Source organism: Phalacrocorax carbo, chromosome 10 (genome assembly GCF_963921805.1).
Source record: "Phalacrocorax carbo chromosome 10, bPhaCar2.1, whole genome shotgun sequence".
NCBI classification, from domain to species: Eukaryota; Metazoa; Chordata; class Aves; order Suliformes; family Phalacrocoracidae; genus Phalacrocorax; species Phalacrocorax carbo.
In genome coordinates, this window is record NC_087522.1 from 23,181,508 (window position 1) to 23,207,195 (window position 25,688).

At 40.4% G+C, this 25,688-nt stretch overlaps 1 protein-coding gene across 1 annotated transcript in view; it reads right to left on the minus strand.

Annotated features, from left to right (window-relative positions):
- The window catches only part of LOC135315274 (cytosolic phospholipase A2 beta-like), a 50,973-nt gene that overhangs the window by 12,494 nt on the left and 12,791 nt on the right, over positions 1-25,688 (minus strand). Inside the window, exons 2-17 of the mRNA XM_064462477.1 lie at positions 15,959-16,031; positions 14,729-14,905; positions 13,951-14,087; positions 13,084-13,215; positions 11,838-11,896; positions 10,053-10,095; positions 8,785-8,848; positions 8,219-8,346; positions 7,987-8,097; positions 6,896-6,933; positions 5,828-5,963; positions 4,702-4,838; positions 4,205-4,427; positions 3,490-3,607; positions 2,301-2,438; positions 1,022-1,126 (exon numbers count right to left, since the gene is read on the minus strand). Of these exons, the coding sequence (XP_064318547.1) occupies positions 1,022-1,126; positions 2,301-2,438; positions 3,490-3,607; positions 4,205-4,427; positions 4,702-4,838; positions 5,828-5,963; positions 6,896-6,933; positions 7,987-8,097; positions 8,219-8,346; positions 8,785-8,848; positions 10,053-10,095; positions 11,838-11,896; positions 13,084-13,215; positions 13,951-14,087; positions 14,729-14,905; positions 15,959-16,031 (1,819 nt within the window). The remainder of the gene's footprint in view (positions 1-1,021; positions 1,127-2,300; positions 2,439-3,489; positions 3,608-4,204; positions 4,428-4,701; positions 4,839-5,827; positions 5,964-6,895; positions 6,934-7,986; positions 8,098-8,218; positions 8,347-8,784; positions 8,849-10,052; positions 10,096-11,837; positions 11,897-13,083; positions 13,216-13,950; positions 14,088-14,728; positions 14,906-15,958; positions 16,032-25,688) is intronic.

Consider the following 25,688-nt stretch of genomic DNA (forward strand, 5'->3'; position numbering starts at 1 on the left):
CCCGCTCCTCGCAGTCTGCCTGAAAACACGCACACAAGTCCAGCCCGATTTAAACAAAAAGATACACGCTTTGTTTACAGCAAGCAATGATTTTGTCTTTTACTCTTTCAGATGACATACTGGCTTTGTACTTTTGCCTACGAGTAAACGCCACCCTTCTCATCTGCAGTCATGGGAGGAATCGTTTAACAGACCACGAGCAGATTTTAAATGGAAAACATTTGTAACTAGCATGAAGCGTGCCTCTGGGTTAAAAATTAAAATAAAATAAAGTAAAATAAAGTAAAATAAAGTAAAATAAAGTAAAATAAAGTAAAATAAAATGAAATAAAATGAAATGAAATGAAATAAAATGAAATGAAATATAAAGTAAAATAAAGTAAAATAAAATAAAATAAAGTAAAGTAAAATAAAATAAAATAAAAAGTAAAATAAAGTAAAATAAAGTAAAATAAAATGAAATAAAATGAAATGAAATGAAATGAAATAAAATGAAATAAAATGAAATATAAAGTAAAATAAAGTAAAATAAAGTAAAGTAAAATAAAATAAAATAAAATAAAAAGTAAAATAAAGTAAAATAAAATAAAGTAAAATAAAATGAAATAAAATGAGATAAAATGAAATAAAATGAAATATAAAGTAAAATAAAGTAAAGTAAAATAAAATAAAATAAAAAGTAAAATAAAGTAAAATAAAGTAAAATAAAGTAAAATAAAGTAAAATAAAGTAAAATAAAGTACCCCATCACATAGCGATCATTCCATGAGGTGGAATACACATTATTTTATGGGTTATACATGGTCTGTAGTGGTTACATTCCTGACATACAGGAATATTGCACCTAATCAGGTGAAAATCATGCTGGAAGATCCACAGTGAGGCAACACAACACACAGCATTTAGGGAGAACACGTTAGTGATTATTCACACACAGAGGCAAGAGCATATATTTCTTAATCCCCTCCTGACTAGGAAGCACTGCCTGGTCAAAAACAAAAACGGATTTTGAAACTCTTACCTATATCTACCATATCTTTGGCCCACCGTTCCCAGAATTCCTTTGAATTTGAGGACCAGTACAAGCCATCCAGCAAATTCCTAGTGAAGATGTTTGTCCACAGGCCTGCAAGCCAAACCACAGGGGGTAATACCGCGCCACCGCACGCTAACCGCTGGCGTTACCGGTACCGATGCCAGCTATTACTGCCCGCGCGAGCCGACCCTGCCGTGACACAGCTTGGGCAGTGGATCGCGCCGAGCGCGAACGTAATGGTGTCAGTGCTCTTTCGCAAGAGGGAACTACACACAGACCGTTCACTGTGGAGCACGAAGTAACAAAATAAGAGGTATCAGTCACTGAAACGATCTTTTAGAGTATTTACTGTGTACTTACGAAAGAAAGCAGAGTTTAAAAGTATGGTAAAGCCATATAAGCATAAGGCCCTTCTTTAAACTGATTTATTCTTTATTTTTATCTAAGACCCTTTTTTTTCCTTTCAGGCATGTTTTATTTCTGTGGAGTTCAACTGGCCCAGGATCAAAATAAAATTGGCTCCATATGCGACTGCTTTTGGAAAAGGAAGAACTATCCTTTGCCATTAAGCCTCGCGCCAGGTACTCACATGAGGAACAAATTCAATCTCTAGCAGATTTCACACTGAGAGAAATATTATTTTTGTCTTCATTGGACCCTTGTTTTTGGTATCAAAACCTAAAATTCTGACAAGCATTTAAAATCTTCCTGGGGCAGATGGATTCCTCCGACTAGCTGCTTTTCCCCTTTTAGAGGCAGAACAGCCAGTCAGAGCAGTTGGAGGTTAAAAGGGCTTCCTTCGTCCTTATGGGCAGGGAAGATTAGTGACAGCATTCTCAACCCACAAAGCTCAGATGGTTCTCACCTTTGTGGGTTGTTCTAGATGAATTACAATTTGTTTTCAGCTCCTTCCAATCCTACCCCAGCAATGTGTTGTCTAGAAATACAGTTGATGAAGTTGAAGAGCTGATAACTGGTCAGTGAAGAAAGACTTATTTCCTCAACTTTCCTCCTCCACCTTCTTGTTTTGTTCAGAAAACTATGGGAACTATGCTGCAACTTCCCGAAATCCGCCCAGGTTAAAAGGGAGGACAGGAGGAAAGAAGCTTTACAAAGAGCAGAGGTGTACAAAAGGGGTAAAAAGCCCATGGAATCAAGACCTAGAGCAGACCTGCTGGCAAGGATTGTTGTACACAGGCCGGTGGCTAGCTAGTACCATGCTTTCTACCACGTTGTGATTAACTATATTGCGCTGCTAGGTCACCTTCCAGATAGCAGATCCGAGATTCCGGCAGCTTCTTCACTCGCTTTCCCATGAAGAACTCACTGTCAAAATACTCAGAACGAATGGAGGCTCCGTATTTTGGTATGGCCACCTCATAAGGAGAGAACTCCACCCACTCTACAAAAGAATTTACACATGGCATGTTTACTGTGATAAAAACAAGAAAACAAAACCTTCCCCTGCAGATAAAGCTATCCACAAGCTCCATGGATCTTGCTTGTCTCAGCAGCTCTGCACTACCAGTAGCTTTGCTTTGCAAACTAGAGTGTCTAGTTCCATACCGAGAGGTGATTTGTATACAAGAGGAAATAGCTTTTTCACCCCAGAAAGTCTAACGTTAGCTTCAAAAGCTTACATATATTTTTCTATATAAAGATTCTGGGATCCCACTTGCCTTTCTAAATCAAGAGCATCAAAAATACAGCATGCAAGTGTGATCCAGCCTGCAGGGAACGACCGGCATGAAACCTCTACTAACCCAAACTTGTCAGTCTACATGATACAACAAAGCAGCCTGAAGACAGAACAGCTCCAGACTAGAAAGCACCACAGTGTGGGTACGGCCACGGCCACGCAGTTTCCTGACTCGAGCTGTCCTGTACAGGTATTGCAGTGGAACAGTAGCTAGAAGCCTAACCAAATATAAGCACTGTTTTTTCTTTCCAGTATCTGCTCATTTTAATACCTTTTGTTGAATGCAGCCTGTGTCCATTTAAAGGGTGTCATATCACATCCATCACAGCAATCATACTCCACTCCGTTTTCATACCCTCATCACTGTAGTATTTCGGTAAGTGACAATTACATTTCACAGCACCTCTACAAACTGAGGAACCATCAAAGCCATTTTATAGGTGTGGAACTGAGGCAGAAAAAGATCTCGTGATGTGCCCACGCTCAATTATAATGTCTGCGGCAAAACTAGAACTTCAGCCCAGATCTTCAGAAATGCCCTGTTCGTGCCTGAGGATGTTATCCAGCAGATCTGCTCTTTCTAATCAACACCCAGCAGTTCACAAAAAAGACAAACCTTTTATTGAAAGACGAATACTGAGTCAGGGCAAGCAGCAGATGCATTCCCCTTTTATCCTCCACACGCACGCTCCCTCCCTCCAAATTCTCTTTAGTCCCTATTCGGAATCAGAAAAAAAACTCTAGGAATACTCACCTCTAAATTTGAAAGTACTGAACTTCTCCTCTTTCACATTGAGGACTGCATAGAAAGGCAATGGGTTTTGCCCATGCTCCAATGCCTTGCGCTGGTCTGTAAGTTTGTACTTCCTTGGCTAATCAAAGTGATAAAAAAAATCACAGTAAACCTCTGGAAGAGCATAAGGCAAAAACACGGACACAGTCTGAGTATGGATAGATAACAGATGTTGCACAACTCAGAGGAATCTGAGAGTCACATTTTGGTAAGAGACTTCTTCCTTCATGTTCCTGCACTTTCCTTCCTGGTTGCCTTTTTGATACCGAGTAACCTCTTCATTAATATCTAAGTGCCTTGATCGCCTGCATCCCACAGATCTTTACTAAGGCTGAGATTAATGTTCATATGAGGACAGATTACTCTAGCTCTTAAGTGTCCAACTAGAAAAAGACTTTAAAAGACCTGACTTTTCAGGGGGGATCGCTCAGTTCTTTCTGAAAGCTTGCCTACTGATGTTGCTAGCTGTTGGACGTCCTAGTAAAGAGGCACCTTCAAACCATTAGCTACCCGGGAAAATCCTGGCTACAAATCCTCTGTCATCGTTTACAAATCACACTGGGATGCCTCAGTCACTTTGGATTTCTTCCACACATTAAGTCATGCCCTCAATGAGCAAAGCTCTGAAGAAAATGAGTGGATGTTTCCCAAATGTGTGCCAGGATCCTGTACATACCTGTTCGTGTAAGAACATTTCCTGAACAAGTGACCACAGAGTTGTAAAAGATGACACATGTCCTGCTTTTGCCCGTTCAGTGAGCTCCTCGTGATAATACTTCAGGTGCTCTATAGACATAAGGTTGCGCTTGCATTTTGTCACTTGCTCTTTCACTGCCTTAAGTGGCCCCTCCAGAGTCTTCTGTGACCAGTCGGCATGCTCATACAGGTCTGCTAGGGTCCTAAAGCACGGAAATGTGAGAAAATCATACATTTATTTGGATGGTTTTGGAAAATTACCATATTTACCCGACCACTTCCATTAAAGAAGAGAATCAGCATGCCTAAACTGAAGTTATGTTCAAGAGCCAACAGTAATAGCTTTACCAGGGAATTACATTCACTTACTAACAATGTAAGACTTTGAAAGAGATGCACCTCTCTCACTGTCTGGAAATGTAGTGTCACAGTCACAGAATCACAGAATCCAATACAAGTCTCGTTTTCTATACGCACCATGTTGAGCCAGAAGCCCCAGTTATGTAGGTAACACAGTCCAACAGATTTAGCTTCTGAAGAGCTAAGAGGTGGCCAAACATAGCTGACATTGCTCTGAGGCCTCCGCCTGTTGCCATAACAGCTATTACTGGGACCTGTTCAAAACATAAGTATTATCTTCAAAAAGTTACTCACTTGCCTACTCGGAAAAGTCTAATTACAGCTCTTACAATTTCCTCAGCAGACTTCATTGGACGACAATGAAATTAAATCAACATTCAGCCAGTCTTTACTAGTACCTTCTTTAAATTAACCTCCAGCTACTCAGTGGGTTCCCTTAACCCCAAAGTTTGGGTGAGTTGAATATGCAGGGATTTTAACTTTCCTTCCTCTCTGTGTTCTTTATAATTCGAATTGCAATAATTAATAACAGACAATGATATGATTTTATTACAAATAACAAAAATTGCAATAAACGCAATTGAGAATGGATTCAAGGCAGTGCTGAGAAGAGTTCAGAAAAAAATATATTAAGCAAACAAAATTAGTCTTTGGACAGCATCCATTTAACAAATATAATTCCAGCAAAAAAATAAGCATTCGCTTAATTCACCCTGGATCTTGGCAATAAAACATTCTTCAGCTGGAGCTTGTTACAAAATGTTCTTTCTCCACCCTGACAAATTTTGACTTTTTGTGAAACGTGTTCTGAAAACAAACAAACAAACAAAAAGGTAAGCCTAAAGAAGGGACATTGCAATGATTTCATAGGTATCTGTGTGAGGTGAATTTCAAATACTCCAGTTTTCCTACTTGGCTTGGGTTGCCTGGCTAGGCTGTGTCTAACACAATGCACCAATGCCTTGTATCTTCCTGACCACTGCATCACACTGTTGGAAACTTTGAAGAGTGGTATATTATGTCCTTGGGAATTTGATCTGTTGAAAAGAACGGAGGCATGAATAGCTGAGCTGAAATTTTAAGATGACTATGGGGTATGCCACACTGAGAACTTCTGTTCTGCTGCCATTCAAATCAATGGGCTTGTCATCAACATGCAAAAACTACTAGAAATTTTGTGGGGAAGTGTGCCAATCCTAATTCCATAGACACACGTCCCATGCTTGGATTCCAACTCACAGACCTCATGTCCATGTAGATCTCGTTCCAGATGAAGAACTCTCTTCAGGGCACTGGCAACCACTCTCTTCCTTTTTTGCAAGAATTCTTGCTCTTCTCGGCACAGATCGTACCCTAAGCGCACATCTAGTTTTTCTGTGCTGAAACATAAGTAAATCCAGAGGCACGGGATTGGTGTTTAAAATGTATATGGATCTATTTTCAGCAACTGCAGCTTACTAAATATAATAAAAAATCATGATTCACTGTTCAGATTTAGGGACAGAAATGCAGCTTCCAGTTTCAAAGAAATCAACTGCTTTGCTTCTACGTGGTCTCCATTTTCTGATGTTTCGGTGTAAGTTTTACTGCCGGCTAAGGATAGCAAATATGAAAAAAGAAATGGCTTCTTTGTATTTTTCAGTAGCTTTGTAAGCTGAATCCTGTCTGTTTCTGCTTCATATAATTTCTGAGCAAAGGGTGACTTGAACCTAACAGGGTCTTTCATGGGGATTTGTACCACAGATTTATACAGAAACAGTACAATGAAAAAGATATTTTAAAAATTTTTGGTTTATTTGGAGTCTGTCTCATTATTTTACAGTGTAACATTTTGTTTTCCCTAGCTTGTGCTTCTTTCTGTTGGTATCACCAGAGCCACAAATCTATTTTCTTAAGAATGCCTGTGTGGGTTGAGTAATGTATGGACTTTGGATGTTTTGCTTATTCCACATCCCCTTTTCCTGCTGCCTTCCTCCCGCTTTTGTGTCCCTTTTGAAGAAGCCTCCAATCTCAGTCTTTGCTTTTTTGACGCAAAGGACACCCAGTGACTAAGTTCCTCACTGTTTGAAATCCTTTTTTTTTTCTTCCCCCCACCCCCACCCCCACACCACCCCGCATCTTGGCGTGACTCTTTTGCCCCAAGGACATTTAACTTTGATCTGTTGTGGTGACTCCTTAATGGTGACTTAACTATTGTTACATTTTGCCCCTAGTCTTGTGCATTCCTTGTATCTAAATAAAGGATACTCTGTTCTAGAATTCACAGTTCAAAGAGCAATAAAACCTTTAGAGAAAAAACCAGCCCTCTTACCAATCATCCAGTTGGAGGTACAACGGCAGCGGCACATTCTGTAAACAAAGAAATGAGAGCAGGAACATGAATGACTGAAGAAGTTCTGAAATCCAGATTTTCCGTGCCTCCTGGAATGCCCTACCCCTATCACGCTGCATACAGTTTTTTTGGAAAACAGCGGAGGGAAATAGAAGGAAAGTAGCTAAACTCAAACGTATTCTACAGAGAAGCAGAAGAGGCAGGAGGAATCAAAGTGTCTAGACAAACAGGCTGAGAAAGGATTTCTTTCTCACTGTGAATATATGTATCTCCGTGAACCATCCTAACAGCAGCAGTATCACATTGCCACCCTCCTATTCTTGAGGATTAAGAGCAGCAGCCAGATAAAGACAGTGATAGAAGAGAAAATACAAGGCACCACATCCTTCCAAAAACCTCCTGGAGGTGAAAGAGAGTACAAACAGAGGGGTGGGGAATCCCTAGTGGTGAAAAGACATTCATTCTCCCTTCTCTTTATGGGAAAGGCTGCTAGAAATTCTTCTCCTCCTAGTTTCGCCTCTCCTTTGCTGCAAGGTCTGGGAAAGGATGTCTGACTGTTGTTAACAGATTCACCTGGCCACACAGCAGCATTGCTACTGCTTTTAAAGCAACTTAGAGCTGTATCATTCCACCAGTTACCATCCCGACTGTACGCACAGAAGAATGTGACAGAATGGTTCTCTGAGCGTAAGATTCAACTCATCTAACTTTAGCCATCTAAAATCTAGGTATATTGACTGAGCTAGACACCCAGGCTTGAAAAAAGCAGTGGGGCATCCCAAAGCCTTGCTAAGGGTACTGAATATTCTCATTTAACTGTGTAAGGACAGCAGAGGTTGGTCTTAAATGCTTCTAAAACCAGCCAGGGTGAATTCCCAGTTATTGATTTTATTGACAGATAAATGGATATTTCTCTGAGAAAGCAAATTTTTTTTCACAGAAAACTTGTGTTTGCACAAATTCTGACTCAGGCTTACTAACTGAATTTTTCTTTAAATGTTAGGGTGTTAAATACTGAGGATTACTCTACTCTTCTCTCCGAAAGATCACATAAATAGTGAAGTACTTACATGTCTTACAGGGAGGGTTACTTTCACTTTATGTCCAACAGGGAGAAATTTCAGTGGTACTGTTAAGGTGTCACTTAAATTGCTATCGTCATCTTCCTTATCAGAAACTTTCTACAGAGAACAAAAACATGGTTTTTATTCACAGAATAGAAACAGTCCCGTTCTTTACTGTTTTGGTGACACTGGAAATAAGCAAGTAGTATGAACAGTGGTATCGTTTAGTGCCCATTACCTGCAGCCTGACTTTTAGAACTGGTTCCCAAGCCTTCACACAATGGAAGTAGAAAGTATCTGTGTCCTCTGCAGTTTTCTGTGTTCCCTCATGAGATGCAGGCACCGTAAGCACAAGATTTTTACCCTCTGGTGAAAACAGATTTGTTTAGAAACTACTACCATTGTTCAGGCAAAGCAGCTAACAAAGTTGGTAAGCTTTCTGCTGGAGTCACTCTCCGTGGTAACTCCTCCATGAGCTGCCACACTGGCAAGTCTCCTACAGCACAGGAACTGGTACTCCTGCCTTTACCCCACAGCTTGGAGTGCTCCCAGAGTCAACACTCTCTCATGCTTCCACCAGCAAAGTTTACTGTGTGCAAATTTGAGAGCTTCAAGGTTTTCTCTGCGGGCACAGAGATCAGCGTTACAACTGGAGGCAGGTCAGGGACTTTCACTGCATTACGTTGTAGTGTCTTTAGAACATTCTTAGTCGTCTCTGTACCCTAAAGTGCCTCCATCTGGGTCTGAATGACTATGATAGGGTTGATTTGGTCATGTCCTTGCTTCACAGAGAAATCGGCATACCTTTCAAATATTTCCTGCTTTCATTAATGTCCACTTGCACTTCCAAGCAGCAAACCTCACGGGACTGAAAAAGACAGGAGTGGAAAAGCGTGAAGATAGCAAATGCCACATCTGCAGCAAATAATGAAACATTATGCTGACCACCACTAGCTATAGTATAGAGCCAACTAAACTGGTCTCAGTGCTGGAAGCAAGCCAGCTGCACAAGGGTAAATTCAGAGACCATTATCCCAGGAGAGTAGCCCAGTTACGCTGTTCAGAGCTACCCTGTCCGTACAGTGGTGCAGGGCCAGAGGTTGTTACACCCATTCAAGTTATCCCAAAATCAGGAAACTCTGTACAACACACTGTTGCCCAAACAGCTACACATATATCTGATAATTATTTAGGAAGGGTGGGGGAAAACACCTGATGATGAGTTTCTGTGTATTGTGGCAGTGATTAGTCTACAAGGCATCTTCTTGCTGGTCCTGATGTAGGACCCTACCCTCCACCTGAGTCATTCCAGTTTACTTTTAATAACTCATGCCAGGACAGTTTTCCAAGCCTTTTCAGGAACAACGCATGCCAATTATGACGACTCTTATGCCTCATACAGAAAATGAGGGGAAAAGAACAGAATACATGTTACTTTGCCTCAGGGGTATTAAAGGCTAGCATCTGGAAATCCTGTGCAGGCTTGGAGTCGTTGGCATGAAGTACTTCATACTCCTTAGCTGCTGGGCCAGCCCAAGGAGATAGGTAATGCACCACATGCTGACTAATACCAAAAGAGGACTCTGTGTTTCAATGACTAAAATAACTCTTTATTAAAAAACTAATTTACCAAAAAGCTGTTATATAACCTTCCAAGTCATAAGCACACCGAATACTTACTATTGCCTTCTATAGTCTCATCCCTTTTATAACCTTTGTTTTTCCTGCCAAGTGCCATATTGTATTACGTGAAACACAAGGAGTTTTCACTTTGAACGCCAACAAATATGGGGTTCTGCATCATTAACAAACCACAGCTGGGCAAAATATTAACATCTGTAATACCTGAGGTCTTAAAAAAACACAGGTTCTATTTTTGCATAGAGAGGGAAACAGTTAAGCCAAAATGAATGGGAATCATCCCACATCTTTCACTTTGTAATGCACACCACACTCTTATTTATCACAGTAGCTTCTGTTCTCTCTATAAAATATTGGATGGTTGAGGGGGAAGAGGAGAGAATCAAAAAGAGGAAAAGTCACTCCAAGCTAAATTCATATGTTAACCTTACCACTAGGACGTCATTGGTAATGAGGTGCTCTGGAGGGCCAGGACTGAAGAGACAAAATTAAAAAAAAAACAAACAAACAAAGAGACAAAATAAAATAAAAAAATAAAAAAACCCAAACCAAAAGCTGTGTAAGTATCTGGTATTTTTTAAAAACAGAAGTTTTAAGACCTTTACCTTTCCTGCTTAAAATTGAATATAGTCATGGCAGTATCACAATTTGTTTTCTAAAAGGCATAATACGTGATCACCTTCTAAGCACAGGAACCAAAATGTAGTAGCTAGGAGAAAGGCAGGAGAGCCCATAAAAATACCAATGCTTAAAACTATATGCTAAGATACAGCAGAACAGAGACATACTAGCCTATGCAGAATCATTTCCTACTATTAACAAATGACCGTATGACTCAGGGAAAGCAAAGATTAAGCAAAATTCATGTATTCTGCAAATACTTTTTAGGGAAGACATTTCTGACTGTTCCAGTTATAATTTACAACTGATCACAAATAAACGGCAAATTAGAATTAGCTCCCAATGTCCTATATGTATGACTGGAAAACACAGAGATAAGTAATAGAAAGTCTTTGTCCCAGACTTTTTACAAGACCTAGGTCTGTCACTGAATGGTGAAAGTTATTTAATACTATGAGTAACCTATAGAGTCTACTAACAGCATCTCTCATTAGAGCAGTACTCCAACATCACTACGTTACTCACATTCGTACGTGCTTTCATATATCTGAAAGGACCATTAAAGTTATGTTGTATGTAATCCTTGACTTTCTGCAAAGTCCAGGGTATTTTACCAAGACCAACTTCTAGCCTTAAACCTTCTATTTCACCTGTAGATTGTATTTAAATGCAAATAACTAGGTCAGACCTCCAAGGATGGAAAATCTCCCACATGCCTTATAACTTGAATGGTGAGAGATATTCCCCTTATTTCTAGTCTGAACCCACTCAGTCCAGTTTCCAAGCACTGCATCTCATTCTGTCCTTCTCATACATCTGGCTGTGATTGCTTCCACATTTGCAGGAGAAGCTTATACCATCTCTTAAGGTATCTCTCATAGATAAATTAAATAGAACTTCTTGAGTTTCTCTGTGGGAGGAATTAATCAAGAACACCAGTGATTTTCCATGTTTAAGGATAAGAAGCCTTATTTACAGTTGCTGCTTCTAATCATGCAGTTAGTCAGTTTTCACTGGACTATATTCCTTTTTTTGGTCGTGCTAAACTCAAACATGCCAGAATGCGTAGTTTAGGGGTTGTTTTTTTTCAACCAAACTTGTGATAACATTTAAAAGAGAGATAAAGTTTATCTCATGGAATTTCTTTTCCTCCAGACAATGTTAATAACCACTTTGAGGGGGATGGTCTTAATTTTATTATTTGTCGATTGTATGTTTTTTTAGTTTAATTAAGCTATCGCCTAATGGGTGACTTTTCTAATACTGTCTACATAACTCTATGCATGTATCGTTATAATAATACAAGTTTTCTGGTCTTTTAGAAACCCAGGGTGTTCTAGGCATTGTTCAATTAATATTAACAACTTGAACAGCTCCTCTGTTAAGTTTTACATGCATCTTGTGTACAAGTTATCACATAATGCCAATGTCACTCCACTTCCATGATCTGGATATACATGCCAGTATAGTATAAAAGTTTGAAACAGTAATTTCAGCTCACTGTTGGGAGAAAGAGTTGGAAGAAGTTCCTCTTTCTCTGAGATATTATTGCTCCCTGGCAGATCTATAACTTTCAACTTTGGAATATTACTCACATTCTTTCCATCCAGAATTCCACTTCCAAACTTTCCCATTTCTTAGCGCAACTCTCTTTCTAAAAGAAAAGGGTAAAATAAATACGAATATTGGAGGCTGCAAGAATTTGGTAGTGTAGACACATCTAAAAAGCACATAGATGGCTGACACCTCTTCCGCTGATGTTACCAAAAAAGCTGTGTATTACCTCTTTCCAAAGCCGAGCGTGCAATGGAAACCACACCCCTGTGAAGATTAATATTCTCCCGTTGTGGGATATGTAAAATTATACGTATTTCCAAAGATATGATCAGAGATGGAAACCTTGACTGAAACAGAAATATAATGCCTTTCTGCAAAGATGGAGTGCATGGGGGGAAAGAAGTTGAAGCCCAGCAACAGCTGTGACTGATGCCAGCCTCATTTCCATGTACAAACCATTTAAATCACATTCACATTCAATCCAGCAGAGACTAAGTAGGCAAGAGTACTCTGGACTGAGATGGTTATTGAATCATTGTATTTCCCAGTGACTCACCCACTGGCTGGGAAGTGCATGGCACCAGCCTGTGGAGTCACTAGTAAGATCCATGTTAACAGCTTTCAGCATTTAGGGAAGTAGTTGTTCTTTCGGGTATGGACTGTCTCCTTCCTGCAATGAGCATGTAGCAATACCTCAACCACAGCTCAGAGAAGCCCATGAGACCTACCCCAGTTTTGTTCTCTAGACAACACTCTTTCATGGGCTTCTTAACAGAATACCAAAGATGTTAGCAGAACAGGCGTTCTTTTCCTAGAGAAACCTGCATCGCTTAGAAGGAAACCCTGCATGAAGACCGATAGGAGAAGCCTGAAGGAATCATTTAATTCCAGTGCTGAGTGGATTGTCTTCATGTTCTTAATAAAAGTTGCCATTTATGAGGAAGTGTCCTCTCAGCATGGCAAAAATGGAACAAAGCCAAAAGCTAAGGAAGTTATTTACTGGGATTATAAAAGATTAAAATGACTTTTTAGAGGTGCTAGCTAGTAACATATATTCACCCTCCAGAGATGGTGGGCATGAGAGAGAAGTGGCTTCATTCTCTGAATCTGTGAGATTAATGAAGTCACAAAAATCCAGCACAATGATACCTGTTTTGATGAAATATTGATAATGATACCAATATACATGGATATCTGTTTATGTAGACCCAAACCTCACTTAACATGGAAGCCAGTGTGGACAATGAGGTCTTGCTGATCTCTCCATGTATTTTCAGTTCTTACCTCCGATTTCAGAGCAAATGTCTCCCGGAGTGTCTCTCCAGGTCTGATTCTAGCAACATTAAAAAGAACGGTGAACTGCATGTCATCTTTGGTGAGTGGATCTTCATCACACACTGCCAATTCTAAAATGTTCTGGTAGTAGAAGAAAATAAATAAGAACTCTTACTGAGCTGCTATTACACAGAAACAAAAAAATGGTTGCAGACTTTTGTAACTGATTGAAAAGCACAGCGTGACCACCACATTCCTACTGGTAGGAATAAAGAAACCTGTGCTTTCCTTCAGAGTTTGCTAATGTGGAACACATTAAACCCAACCTTGGGAAACTTATCATGGAATAGAAGACAACTACCTGTAACAGAGAGCTCCCACTACGCTGAAACCGAAGAGATGTCAGCGCTCTGCACCACACCAACAACCCTCCCAAAGAATACACTTACTCAGTTTCTTTGTCCCCAGAGTTCTCTTAACTACACAGCTTAGGATAGGGTTAAATTTGCTGTCTCCTCCACAGCAACTCCTCCACAGCAACTCCTCCACCCTGCCCTTACAACCAGTAGAGGGAAAGCTCTTTCTGAATTAACCATCCAAAATAGCCCAGATGAAGCATGCTACAGCAGTACTTGTTTCTCTCAGGTGACAACAAAGGGAGTCCGGACTAGTTCAGATGTAGACCTTTATGCCACCGATGTCTGTAACTAGCCGAGGGGAACACTACTCCGTATGTCTGCTGTTCTGGGTTAACCTGGCAGTTGCAAACCCTGTTACACAAGCATTTTCCTAAGTTATTTAGCACAGTTGATCAACAGGGTGTCAACTGAGGATCCCCAGCTATTCAAAATGGTGACATTTCAATTTTTTTAATACCTCAACTTCTCTTTGGATCCTAAAGTAGAAAGTCTCATTCCAGACAGGGTTGTCAGAATTCTTGATGGTTTTGGTCTGAAGCTTTCTATTTGAAGCAGATGGCAGCCACAAGCGCACATAGCAGTCTGATGCAGTCACTGAAGCAGAAAAAAATTAAAAACCTGATGCCAATATTACAGATGAAAAGTAGGGCAAGGCCATGATCCTGGAGACTAATAAATACTACTTTATTTTTTTTTAATAATTAAAGAGACCGTTGGTTGGAAGCAACCAAAGAAAACCATCTTGGTAACCTAATACCCAGGTAACTACAAATTGAAAATGTACACATGCACACACAAAGTACACTAAGAGCCATGTTTCCCATGTGAAGAGAAAGGTATAAAAGACCCCACTGACCATTCATCAGGCATATTCCCTACAATTCCAGTCACCGATGTTTAAAAAAGTTTAACTGAAACTAGAGCTAGTTCCAAAAGGGCTGTTAGGATGATTACAGGAAAGGATAATGCACACTACGGAGAAGAGCAGAGGAGACTCGCTTGTTCAGTCTAGCAACACAAACATGCGGAGGGGACACGACGGCTGTCTAGAAGGGTTAGGTACTAGAGAAGATCTGTTGCAGCTAAAGGCTGGTGTGGGCCCAAGAACATGAGGGCATGTGTAAGCCTGAACTCTTCATCTCACTTCCAGCCTACATCTGCTCCTTATGGTTAGTGCAGCCAGTGCCTCGAGCAGCCACCCTTTGGGAAGAGCCGGGGCGGGAAAGCGCATTTACTTTGTGAAGCTTGACAACGGTGTGAAAGGAAATCTCCAAGGTGATGTCTTTCAGAGCTGGAGTCTGGACTTGACTGAAGATTTCTACTGCAGCCCGAGATGCCTAAATACTTCAGACTGGTATCAAGCAGTGAATAACATTGCCCCGCAAGGTTTTGGCAGGAAAGTGGAACTGTCCCTTCAATAGAGTAGATAGAAGAGATCGTTCAAACTCAGAAATACAGGCCTCAACACACTACCACCTTTCTAGGGCCCAGCTCTGGGCACTGCTATGTCGTATTTGTCACAGGAGTACAGGAAGCCCTTTGGCAGGCAGTTACTTGACCAGCATGGGATTCACTCCCTCTGGTCTCCGTCACATCCAGGCTTGGCCAAGGCTGTGCTTGGCCCTGCACAGCGAGATGTGAACGGTCTCAGCTGTAACTCAAGATAACTCACTGCCAAGTGACGCTTTTTTGGCTGAATGTGTCTGTTTTCACTAGAGGAATACACAGGCCAGAGGTTTCAAGAGTGTGAGAAAAGGCAGCTCAAGGTCTCTGTCCTGACTGCGAAACCCATGGGAGACCTCTGCAAAAATGGCAGCTGAATGGCTGGTCCATAGCACACCTTCCGAAGGAGCCATAGGAGGCTGTGAGGGTGAGATGATGAGTTAAAGAAAGCTGAATACAAAAGTACACAGAGAAGTCTGTTTTGCCTGAGTGTTCAGCATGTGCTTAGGGCTGGATCTGTAGAAGGCCTCCTTAACCAGGAACTATCAATGTAATTTAACCTGACTGGTCATCTGAAGACAGCAAACACCCTGAATGATACTGTATTTTTGAAATTCTCTAATTTACCTTCATTATCATGTATAATTGACACATTTCAATAAAAGGTTCCTAAATACATGGCCCGTGTGGCAAAATTCTAGTCCATTATGTGGTTTTACAACCATCAAAACCAAACAACTCCAAGCAGATTTACAGATTGCAGTGCCCTCACAAGGTCTACCTTCCACTGTGAGCCCTGAAAATGCATCTGAGAGTCTTGGTTTTTACCAGTTCCCTGAAATGCCACTAGGTATGCCCTCCAATCTAATGGTACCTCAGGCACTTAATCTAATTATAGCCCTGGCATTCGTACTTCTGTTGCTCTGTTTTATGTACATTGCTTCTAGACCTTCAGATCTTAGGCACATTGCTCACTGTGTAAACACTGGAGGTGACTAAAACGCAATCAAACCACAACTCACACAGGTCTCTTGACTTGATGTTCTTGGCTTGTATGATTCTTACAGAAAGCATGTGGATAGGGCAAAACTTCATCTGCAGAGAAAACAAATGCAAATTAGTTTTATCAGCTCAGAATACAAAAAGTCATATGCATTTTGAATAGTACAGGGGACAGTCCGTCCTTGCTGTTTGTCTGTCTGAGGTAAGGGGACCACCCTCCGGTGGAAGTACACCACGCTAAAAGGATGGCACAATTGCACGCTGGGCTATTTGCTAAGTAGCTTGAGTAAGTGAAGGCAGAGAAGGAAAACACTGACTCAGACAATGGAATGGAAAGCTTTTGTAGTCACCCTAGAGATGTCTCTTTTCATACAACCTGATGTATGCGTGGCCACGGTGACGGTTGTACTGCCAATCTGTCAAGGGTCCTGTGCCGCAGGTGGGTCAATAATGGGCTTTTGGAAGGCAATACCAGGAACCTGCAGCTGCCTGCCTGGGTCCTGGCGCAGCACCGACACTGGGCCAGGACACTGCAGTTACCACAGTGCTTTGAAAGCTCCTGACTTTGTACCCCAGTTAGGACTAAATTTTCATGGTCCTCGTAAGTAGGCCAAGCTCACCAAAAGGCATCGAGAGGAATTCACTGCTGACTTTGAATAAATGGACCATAGACCCAACAGAGAGACCTTTCAGATGAAGAAAGGAGTGCCCTGCTTTGGAGGCATAATATCACAGAATCCCACATCATTAGGTACCTTGAAAATACCTCATCGGAATGAAACCACTTCCTTTCCAGACATGAGACTTATTTCTGTCATAGGCAAGCTATCACCAAAACACCTATTCCAAGTTACTTGTTCCTAACTCTAACAAAGAATTAAGCTTCCCAACCTAAGCTCATCAGAAAGCATTTGTCATTTTTAAATGACATTCCAATAAGCCTGAATAAAGGCGTATATATATAGTCATGTGATAATTTTAATACTGAAAGCAGGAAAATATTTCCTTCTTTTTTCAAAACAGAACATCTAAATTTCTTTTTCATTTTCTTTTGTTTTATCTTTTTTTTTTTTTTTGCGTATTAGCATGGCTTGTCAGCAATAATAAGTAGTAATAACATACAGCCCTGCTACCGATAATAAAATAAAACAGGGTCACACCATGTTGGAAGTGGTCCATTAGTTTGAATGGCAGCTTAAAATACACACTGACTGAAACATCGTATCTATTTGTCTAAATGAGAGTATTTCATTGCACTGTACCAAACTAATTTGACAACTTTATTTTGAAAGATAGCATCATGATTAATTTTCCTGACACTGAAATGATTAACTTTGGAGATACAAGGAGCTGGGGAAGGAGGAACTTCTCTATAGGAGGAGTCACTCACTACAGTTAATCTGAAATTCTTTTTAAATGGTACAGGGACTACAGGATAGGTTTATCAGAGATGAGAATAGCCTTCGTTCAGTTTAATTCAGTTTTGTTTAGAGGTAAATTATGTTACATCAAATGGATACCATTTGAACTGTGAATTAGCATGTTCAAACAAAGGCTTAATAATAAATGTTATGATGTCTCTTTTAAAGTTACATCCTTTTTGAATTCACATTAATATTCAAGAGTTACCCTGAACAAAGAAACCCTGCTGTTAAACCTACAAAATCACAGATTACGCTGTCTCTTGGCCTCTTCATGGTTGATTGAAGCCCTTTTTGTATAAAAATGCAAGACATTTTTTCTTGTGTGACAAGAATAATTTCTATTATGTTTTCCTCCAATTTGAACCTGACATATTTAAAACCTTCTGAGTTTAATGCATTATGGACATTACAAGTTCCAGTTGGGACAATTACATATTATTCTAGTTGCCCACTGCAAGAATTTGACTTTAATTTTCCTGTGCAAATAGTTATTTAACATAGAAGTACCAACTGGAACACTCAGTCAGCATTCCTAGTGGGTTTCATTAACATGAAATATTGGATTATGCAGCCAATTACAGGGCTGACTTTTTAATTAATATGTTAATTCTGTGTTATTTTGTAATCAGCTTCACCCTTGCTCACCAGAAGCCCAAACCAGAGTCTGCCTTCACTGGAGAAACAGATTTGCTTTGAACCTTTTGCGATGAGAATTTTGTAATTGCTTACAGAAGTAGCGCATCTGCAGTTCATCATCAGAATAGTCTCGGTTGTGATAGGTGCCATGTTTTCATCCTCTCCCACTACAGCCAGAGAGCCTCACACTCCCTCCTTTCCCCTTTTAACATCAATCACTTCCCGTAAACTTGTCGACATCTGCCCCCTAAAGGAAACATCATCAAAGAAAACTGTTCACTCCTGATGTGGTGCAGCTTAGGCCTTGTGTTGTTGCAGGGTAAAAGATAAACAGAGGCAGATGGGTAATGTGGCCATAATAAACCCTATGGGCTGTGCAAATCCCCAGGGGGAAGGCAGAAGCCATCCTGCTCCTAAGACTGCAGTTACTCCAGCCTGTGATAACCTTCCAGGATTGGGCTAATTCTTTTTTTCATCAGAAGAAGGCAGAGCTAATTTTCAACCTACTGGGGTCTGATTTGAGTGGTTTAAAATAATATCCTTGCCCAACAGTGCTGGTACTCCAGAACACCCTTCTAGAAAAAATTATTGCGGTTAGAGATAACATTTCCTATTTTCATAACATGAAGAGCAACATGTAATTTCATGATTAATGAAAATTGATAAGTGCTTGACAGGTCTTGACAGTCTTACAGCTGTCCTGGTCTTGCTCTTTTTAGTTCAATTTCCTGGGAAAACCATAGTCTCCTGCACAGGCACACAGAGAGTAACAAAACTCCTCTGTAAATATCCAGAGTCAAAGGTAGCTTTCCCAGAAGCACATCATTCTGTTTTTGCTGGAAAATTAGTAGCGCCACATTGAGGCCAATGACAGATTGGCACAGGATTCAGCTACCTGTGCATGTTTGCATCCTAGACAATGGCACTCCAGAAAACAAATAGCAGCATGTCCAGAGTCCTAGAAAATAAGCTAAAAATGAAAAAAAAACCAAAAACAAACAACCAAAAAAACCCAACCCACCAAAACCAAACTTCTTTTCACTTGATAGCATTTAGCACTGAACTACATTTCTGTACTCTAAAAGCAAGTTTTGCAGGAGCCATTGCAGGTCTAAAATACAGAAAAGTTAATAAACAGGAGATAAAACTAGGATGGCAGAATTGCCATAGCAGAGTCAAACCCTAACAAACTACAAATTCACACCTGTTGCCAACATCTCATTGATCGTAATAATACACATTTGCTGGCCTACTGTCTGGCTTCCAGAGAATAGTCATATGCCAGGCAGCTTCAGGAGGGCACATAATTCTCCCGGTTACAGGCAGTTAGTCACTTCAGAGTTTCATCTGAAAAAGACAGCTTTGGGAGTATGAAACCTTCTCAAAGCTCATTAATAATGAGGAGCCTACCAAGCTGGTCTTTGGATGGCAGTGAAAGGAGAAAAACCTACGAACAGCTCGTACCTTTGATCTCACTCCTTATTGCCCCTGCACGCTGCTCCTGGAACAAGATCTCATGGCCACCTTCACTAGAAAGTTATTCTTCTAGGGGTCGTTTCTGCAGAGCCTGGCAATCTGGGAACCTCTTCCCATCACCACCTCTTTTTTTATTTTCTTTTTTTTTTTTTTTTTTTTTGGAAAAAAAAAAGTCCTTGTTTTGTACATGTTGGAAGGCTGACAGGAATCTCAGCATTTCGCTCCCCCTGCGCCAAACCTAAGCGGTTCTCTGAGCGGAGTTATCACCATGGGATAACACCAAGTTATATGAAGCTTTATATGAGGAGCTCGCTCTCTGTCTTTTCACATTCTGTAAGTAGCTGTAGGATTTATCACTCAGCTTTATCGATACCTTTTAGATATGAATAACTACTTCCTTTCATGGATTACTTTTTCTTTCTCCAGTGGTGTACTAGAAGCAGTACAATATCTTATGTACAAGATCTCACACCAAATGTAATCATTTGGCATATTCCTACCATTTATTTTATCTTAGATACTGAGATTCTTAATCACACAGATTAAGAATCACACCAGATTCTTAAACATCTAATATGGGCTGAGTTTATTAGCCCCTCCATCAGTGAGAACACTGCTATCAATTTGCTCTTCCAATCAGCTCCCTATTTTCATTAAAATTAGAGGAATGCAACGTTCTGCTGGGAAAAGTGACTGACTGAAAAAATATGCAAAACCAGGAGAGGGGATAGGAGAGAGCATGACCATGAAAGCCTCATTTTCCTTGGGAATCACAATTACCCAAAATCTTATCATCGGAAGTTGAACAGTTAGTGAGTAAATCTGATTTGCCTTACAAACATTTACGGTAATTCCACATTATCCATGATGGATTGTTTCAAGAGTCATCGTGTATTTGGGATACATTCCCCGTTCATATTCTACCAGTCACTTCTTTACATGTAGGAGTGGGTCCCTTGGGGCTTGGTATTGACAGAATTTCTGAGTATTTACCACGAAAAAATTGTTCTGTAGTTCACAAAATAAGACTGCTACAGAGTGATTATTCTTGTCCAAGCAGGAGAAAAGACCCTGTTATGAATATCAAGCGCATTCCCAGCAAGTTGTAAATTAATATTGTCCATCACTTCTATGCCAGTTTGGTAGCTTTTTTAAACAGCAAAAAAATAACATGGAGACTTTTAGTAGGTCTTCCTTGATAGTTGAAAGTATCCACACTCTTCTAAACAACTTGCTCTTTTTAATATGAAAGAAAAAGAAAAACCACAAAAACACTCCGTTCTGACTTCTCTATCTATTTACCAATTTACACATACCGAAAAATGCATTTGCCTGACAGAATGGCAGAGCTACCTGCAGCGTTGAATGAATCTCCCTCCTTGGGAGCAGAAGCTGTCTGACCTGAAGCTATGCTTGTACTCCAGCCTTTCTGCTGTGCTGCCTATTAACCAGGAGTATGTCCATACTCGTGGAATAGCAGTTGCGGCATTAGGATGAAATGCAAGAACTTCCGCTGTAATTGAGACTTTCTAGACGAAATTATACCTAAGCTGTCTACTCATCTATCAGACCCAGGACTATTTTATTAGACACAATGTTGATATTTAAATCGATAGTTAATATTTACATCTAAGATAGACAGCTCTGGATCTAACAGGTGGATAGATTAGATACAAATTTTTTCTAGAAAGTACATTATGTTTACAATTTATATTCTTTGTCTTGAGCATCCAATGTTTTAGTATTTTTAATTTATCATTTGAGCTATCTGTTCAAGCTACCGATATTTTCCTGAATCTTTAACTTCACCTGCAAATGTTACCATCGAACAAGTATAGTAAGTATTCTTTATTCTTAATAATTAATGATTCTCTATAAGCCATAGCATGTAACATTGATTGTAAATAATTCACATCTTGTATTTCAGACACTGCACCCGTTCCTTTTTAAATATATACACGAGAAAATAATTCTCAGCTAATAATTCTGTTGATTTATACTAAAAACTATCAGTTCAAGTCTCTGAATGGAACTTGCTACGAGAAAACTCAAGTCCAGACATGAAATACTTCCACTAGAATCACAGTCACTGTAAACATTACATTAAAGATAGCTAAATCAGCCAAATAGCTCATTAAAACTCTCCCCTGCAGCTAAAGTAATATAAATTACGCTTTGTTGCTAGAAAAAGCTGTTGGGATTTTTCAGCTGGGGAAAGCAACAAACCTGTGCTATCCTGAGAAAAGCATGCAGTAGGGCTAAAGCACTTCCATTTTACAGTGAGGTAACCTCATCGAGCACAGCCCTCTCTTCCTTTCCAGTGTTCACTGCATGTACTCCAGCATGTACGTCTCATGAGAAAAGAAAAGGGCCACATTTTTACCGTGTTCTCGCTGAAGCTCGTTTACATATTAGCTACTGTGAGGTAAAGGGGAAAAGGGTATATTTGCACAGGTCAGGATGACCCTACCACATCACACCAGCAGCAGTTTGTCTCTACCTCAACAAGTGCGGAGAGGAGGGAGTTTGCTAGGACTAGAGCAGGGAGGTCCCAGGAGCAAGGCGCGGAGCTGCAATTCTCTTACCTTGGCTGGTGGGCTCCCCATGACAAGCAAGATGGCAACAGCAACAGAAAACCCAGTTTGGGTAACAGATCTGTCAGCTGACAAACACACTCACGGCTTGTTGTTGCTGCTGAAATAACATGAAGGACACATATAATTTATACAGGTGCTGAGCTCCACCCTCTGCCTTCTGAGAGGGAAAGATCTGCAATGTCAGAGGTGAGTGGAAAGCTGCAGTTACCACATCTTCGCCTGTCGCTTTATTACCTCTCACGATTTGTTATTGCCCCAATATTGTCCCGCCAGGATTTGGGGATTGTTTGTGGATTTGGTTTTTTTGTTTTATTTAGATTGTTTGAGAATTTGTGGATTCTGCTATGTTCCGAAAGTCTTCCTTCACCCCCCCATCTATTCCATCTATCTAGTCAGTAGCTGAATTTTCAGTAGCTTTTAAGTTCTTCCACAAAATACTCCAGAAAAAAAATAATCAAAGGGAGGGGACAGCTGAATCTTACCTAATAAAATTTCTGTTGGGAGACGAACCCACTTCTGAATGCTCCTTTCAACTCCCCCCTACAACAGAGACTTGTTTTAATATTTTATTGGGAATCTTTCTGTCAACCAGTAAACCAAGTGTCCTTACTTTGAAGTAACTACTGGATGATTACCTGGCCAATGCAGAGATGCTAGTGAAATTGAGATAAACATTGAGATAAATATTTGAGATAAATCTGCATACCTTCTGGGCTTCTCCCCCTACACACTTCATATAAGAACATGACAACTTGACATCTCCCAGCTTCCCATCCTATTCCCCCATCCTATCCCCCCATTCCCCCAACGCCCTCACTGGGGGACAGTAATATCAGATAGGACCAAGCCTCACCAAACAACCAGTGGACACCTTACACTGACAGAAAGGGAGAGCGTCAAGAGTCAATTTTCATCGAATAGTAGCTATGGGTTTGGCTCTTGGCAAGAGAAGAAAAACAATTAGATGTAACCACAATAACTATTTAGAAAAATAGGTTTGCCTGAAATCTTTGGCTTTAGATTTTTCCCGAAACTCAGATGCACACCGTGGATCACCTTTAAAGCACTTTTTAAAGCATTTAAAAAAACCAAACAAACAAAAAGTCACCAATTGAAAATCAGTTCAAGTCGGATACGCCTGGGCTTATGCAAGTGACAACCAATAGCTCAGGTTGACATTTCACAGACTCTGCTGTGGCTGGCGATGCAGCCACCATGCTGCCAGTGAGGACTGAACGCAGGCCTACCCAAGCACCAGGGTGAGAACTTGAGTGCTTAGTTACATTGCCATCCTTGAAACCCCAAAAAGAAAGGTATCTCAAGTAAACGACTGCTGTGTAAGTGCAGCAAACCAAAGGGCAGCTACAAAACTCCCAGAAAAAATAAGCCAAACTCGTCAGAAAGCAATCTGGGGTTCAGAGCAATTAGCCATACAAGTCTTGTACTCCTGCAGTAACACTGTTTTCACAGCCTCAACTGGGCATTTTTACAGGAGCAGTCAAGACTGCAGTGCAAGCATTCTTCTCCATGCTTCCTTGGACACGGGAGTCTGTAGCATCCCATTTCCAGAGATCAGAAAAAAAGCAGAGACAAAGGGAAAAAAAGCTCTTATTCGGAGTGGAGTTTTAGTTTTCCTCCTTTATATTGCTGTTACAGCTTTGATCACAGGTTCTGCTGCTGTAAGTGAACATAGAGACCAAAATAGTAGGCTGACAAATTTCCCTCCTAAAGAGAAGGCAAATGGAAAAACATCCAGAGAAAAATGAACCCCATTCAAGGAAAGCTACGTCTGCCTGGAAATGGAGCAACAACATTAAAAACAGAACAGCTGCAGCAGGGAGACCCGTGTCTTAATGGAACAGGAAAGAAGAAAAAAAGCTCCCAGAATGTCTTCAAATCAAGGTGCAAAAGTTATTTTAGACAGCCTATGGAACTAATTTTTCCAATAGCCCCTCCAAGAAGTTAACGTTTCCAGCAAATCAGCATGGCCAAAATACATAAAGCATTTTGTGTTTCTTGTCAATAGGCATGCTGACAAGTACCACATCCACTTCCTCCTGGACATGAGGGAGACGGACTACGTGATGTCAGGCCTTACTAGAGACCCAAAAAATGTACACCATGGGGAAAGTAAGACAAAAAAAGTCAACTGCATAAAGAAGGAAGAACAAAACTAAAAGTTTAAATAAATCTAAAGCAAAGAGAGCACAGCACAATGCATTAGCAAACTAGACAAATAGTAGGCAATATCTTCAAGGGAGTACAGAAAGTCCTCCCCTTGTTATAGGGGGACATAGTCATGCCGGACTTATACTAGTGGAGTAGTTAGATTCAGAAAATCGAACACTGTATCTGTGGTGTCAGTTTGTAAAAGGCTGTTCAGGTGACAAAGAGAAGAGGGATTCTAGAAAGGTTTTACTGGTTAAGCAAGCTGGTCTCATTCCACCTTTATGACCAAACCTTATTTCTTTTCTGAACTATTATTAAGGAAATACTTGGAAATAAGATGGGGGGGGGGGGGGGGGGGGGGGGAAGATACAAAAAGCCATATCAAATTACACTGAGGTTAAGTTTCTTCATACCCTACTGTTGGCACTCGGATAATGCACGCATAAGGGTATGTGAAACAGAATCAGAAGGGAAGGAATGCAAGCCCATGCTGTTCCCAGTATGCAAGAAACAAAAGTGAATTAATACAGTGTTCAGATTCATGCAACTTACCCTGTGGGCTGCTCACTAACAGCCCCTTGGCAAGAAGCTACTCCTAGTCCCAGCTGAGCTGCTAGAAACCAAGCAGTAGAGTGGTAGCAATTCTAAATGGCTGTGATTTGGATCACCCTACTGCTGGCGTGAACTTAAAAGCTAACTGGGTCAGAGCTCACAAAAGGTACTGAACACTCACTTAGTGGAGTTCATTATTTACCCCAGCAATGCCAACAGCACAGCAAAATTTCACACAGTCATGTCTCAGCTTTGGTGTACAAAAAAATGCCCTCAGTGAAGCACTGTCTTCATACTCCTTCCATGCTTGATCCTGACAGCTTCACAAGCAAGGACAGCAATCACTGAAACACTCTCCTATAAATATAAATCTCCTATGATTTTGTTTGAGAACATTTGTTTATTCATCCCATGAAAGCTGTTAAGTAGAGATAAGCGATGGACCTTCCTAGGGCTAGATGCAGCCACACCACTGAGGAAATGGACGTGGATGACCCTGCAGCTTGGCGGAGAATTCTTGTTGTGCCAGACAGCGACAATGCGATATGACAGCTGCTTTCTCCTTGCCTCATAAAGCAGTTCATACCTTGCTCAGCTCAGTGGCTGGATTAGAAAAATTATAGTAATCTGAGGAAAAGAATTGTCCATAGTCAAATTCGAAACAAAAAAATAAAAATGTTCTCAGAAATTGAGGAAAAAGCTTTATTTTTCCCTAGCTCATGCTCAAACTATTTTTTTTTCATACCTGGGTTATTTAACCCCTGTAAAAAATAATCCAAACAAAAAAAAACTTTATTAAAATATATCTCTGTTTTTAAGTTCAGCATTGTCATGTGAAACCAGAAGCTATAAAGCAAAGCTTCAGAAATGCCAGATTTGGGGACCTTTCAAGACTG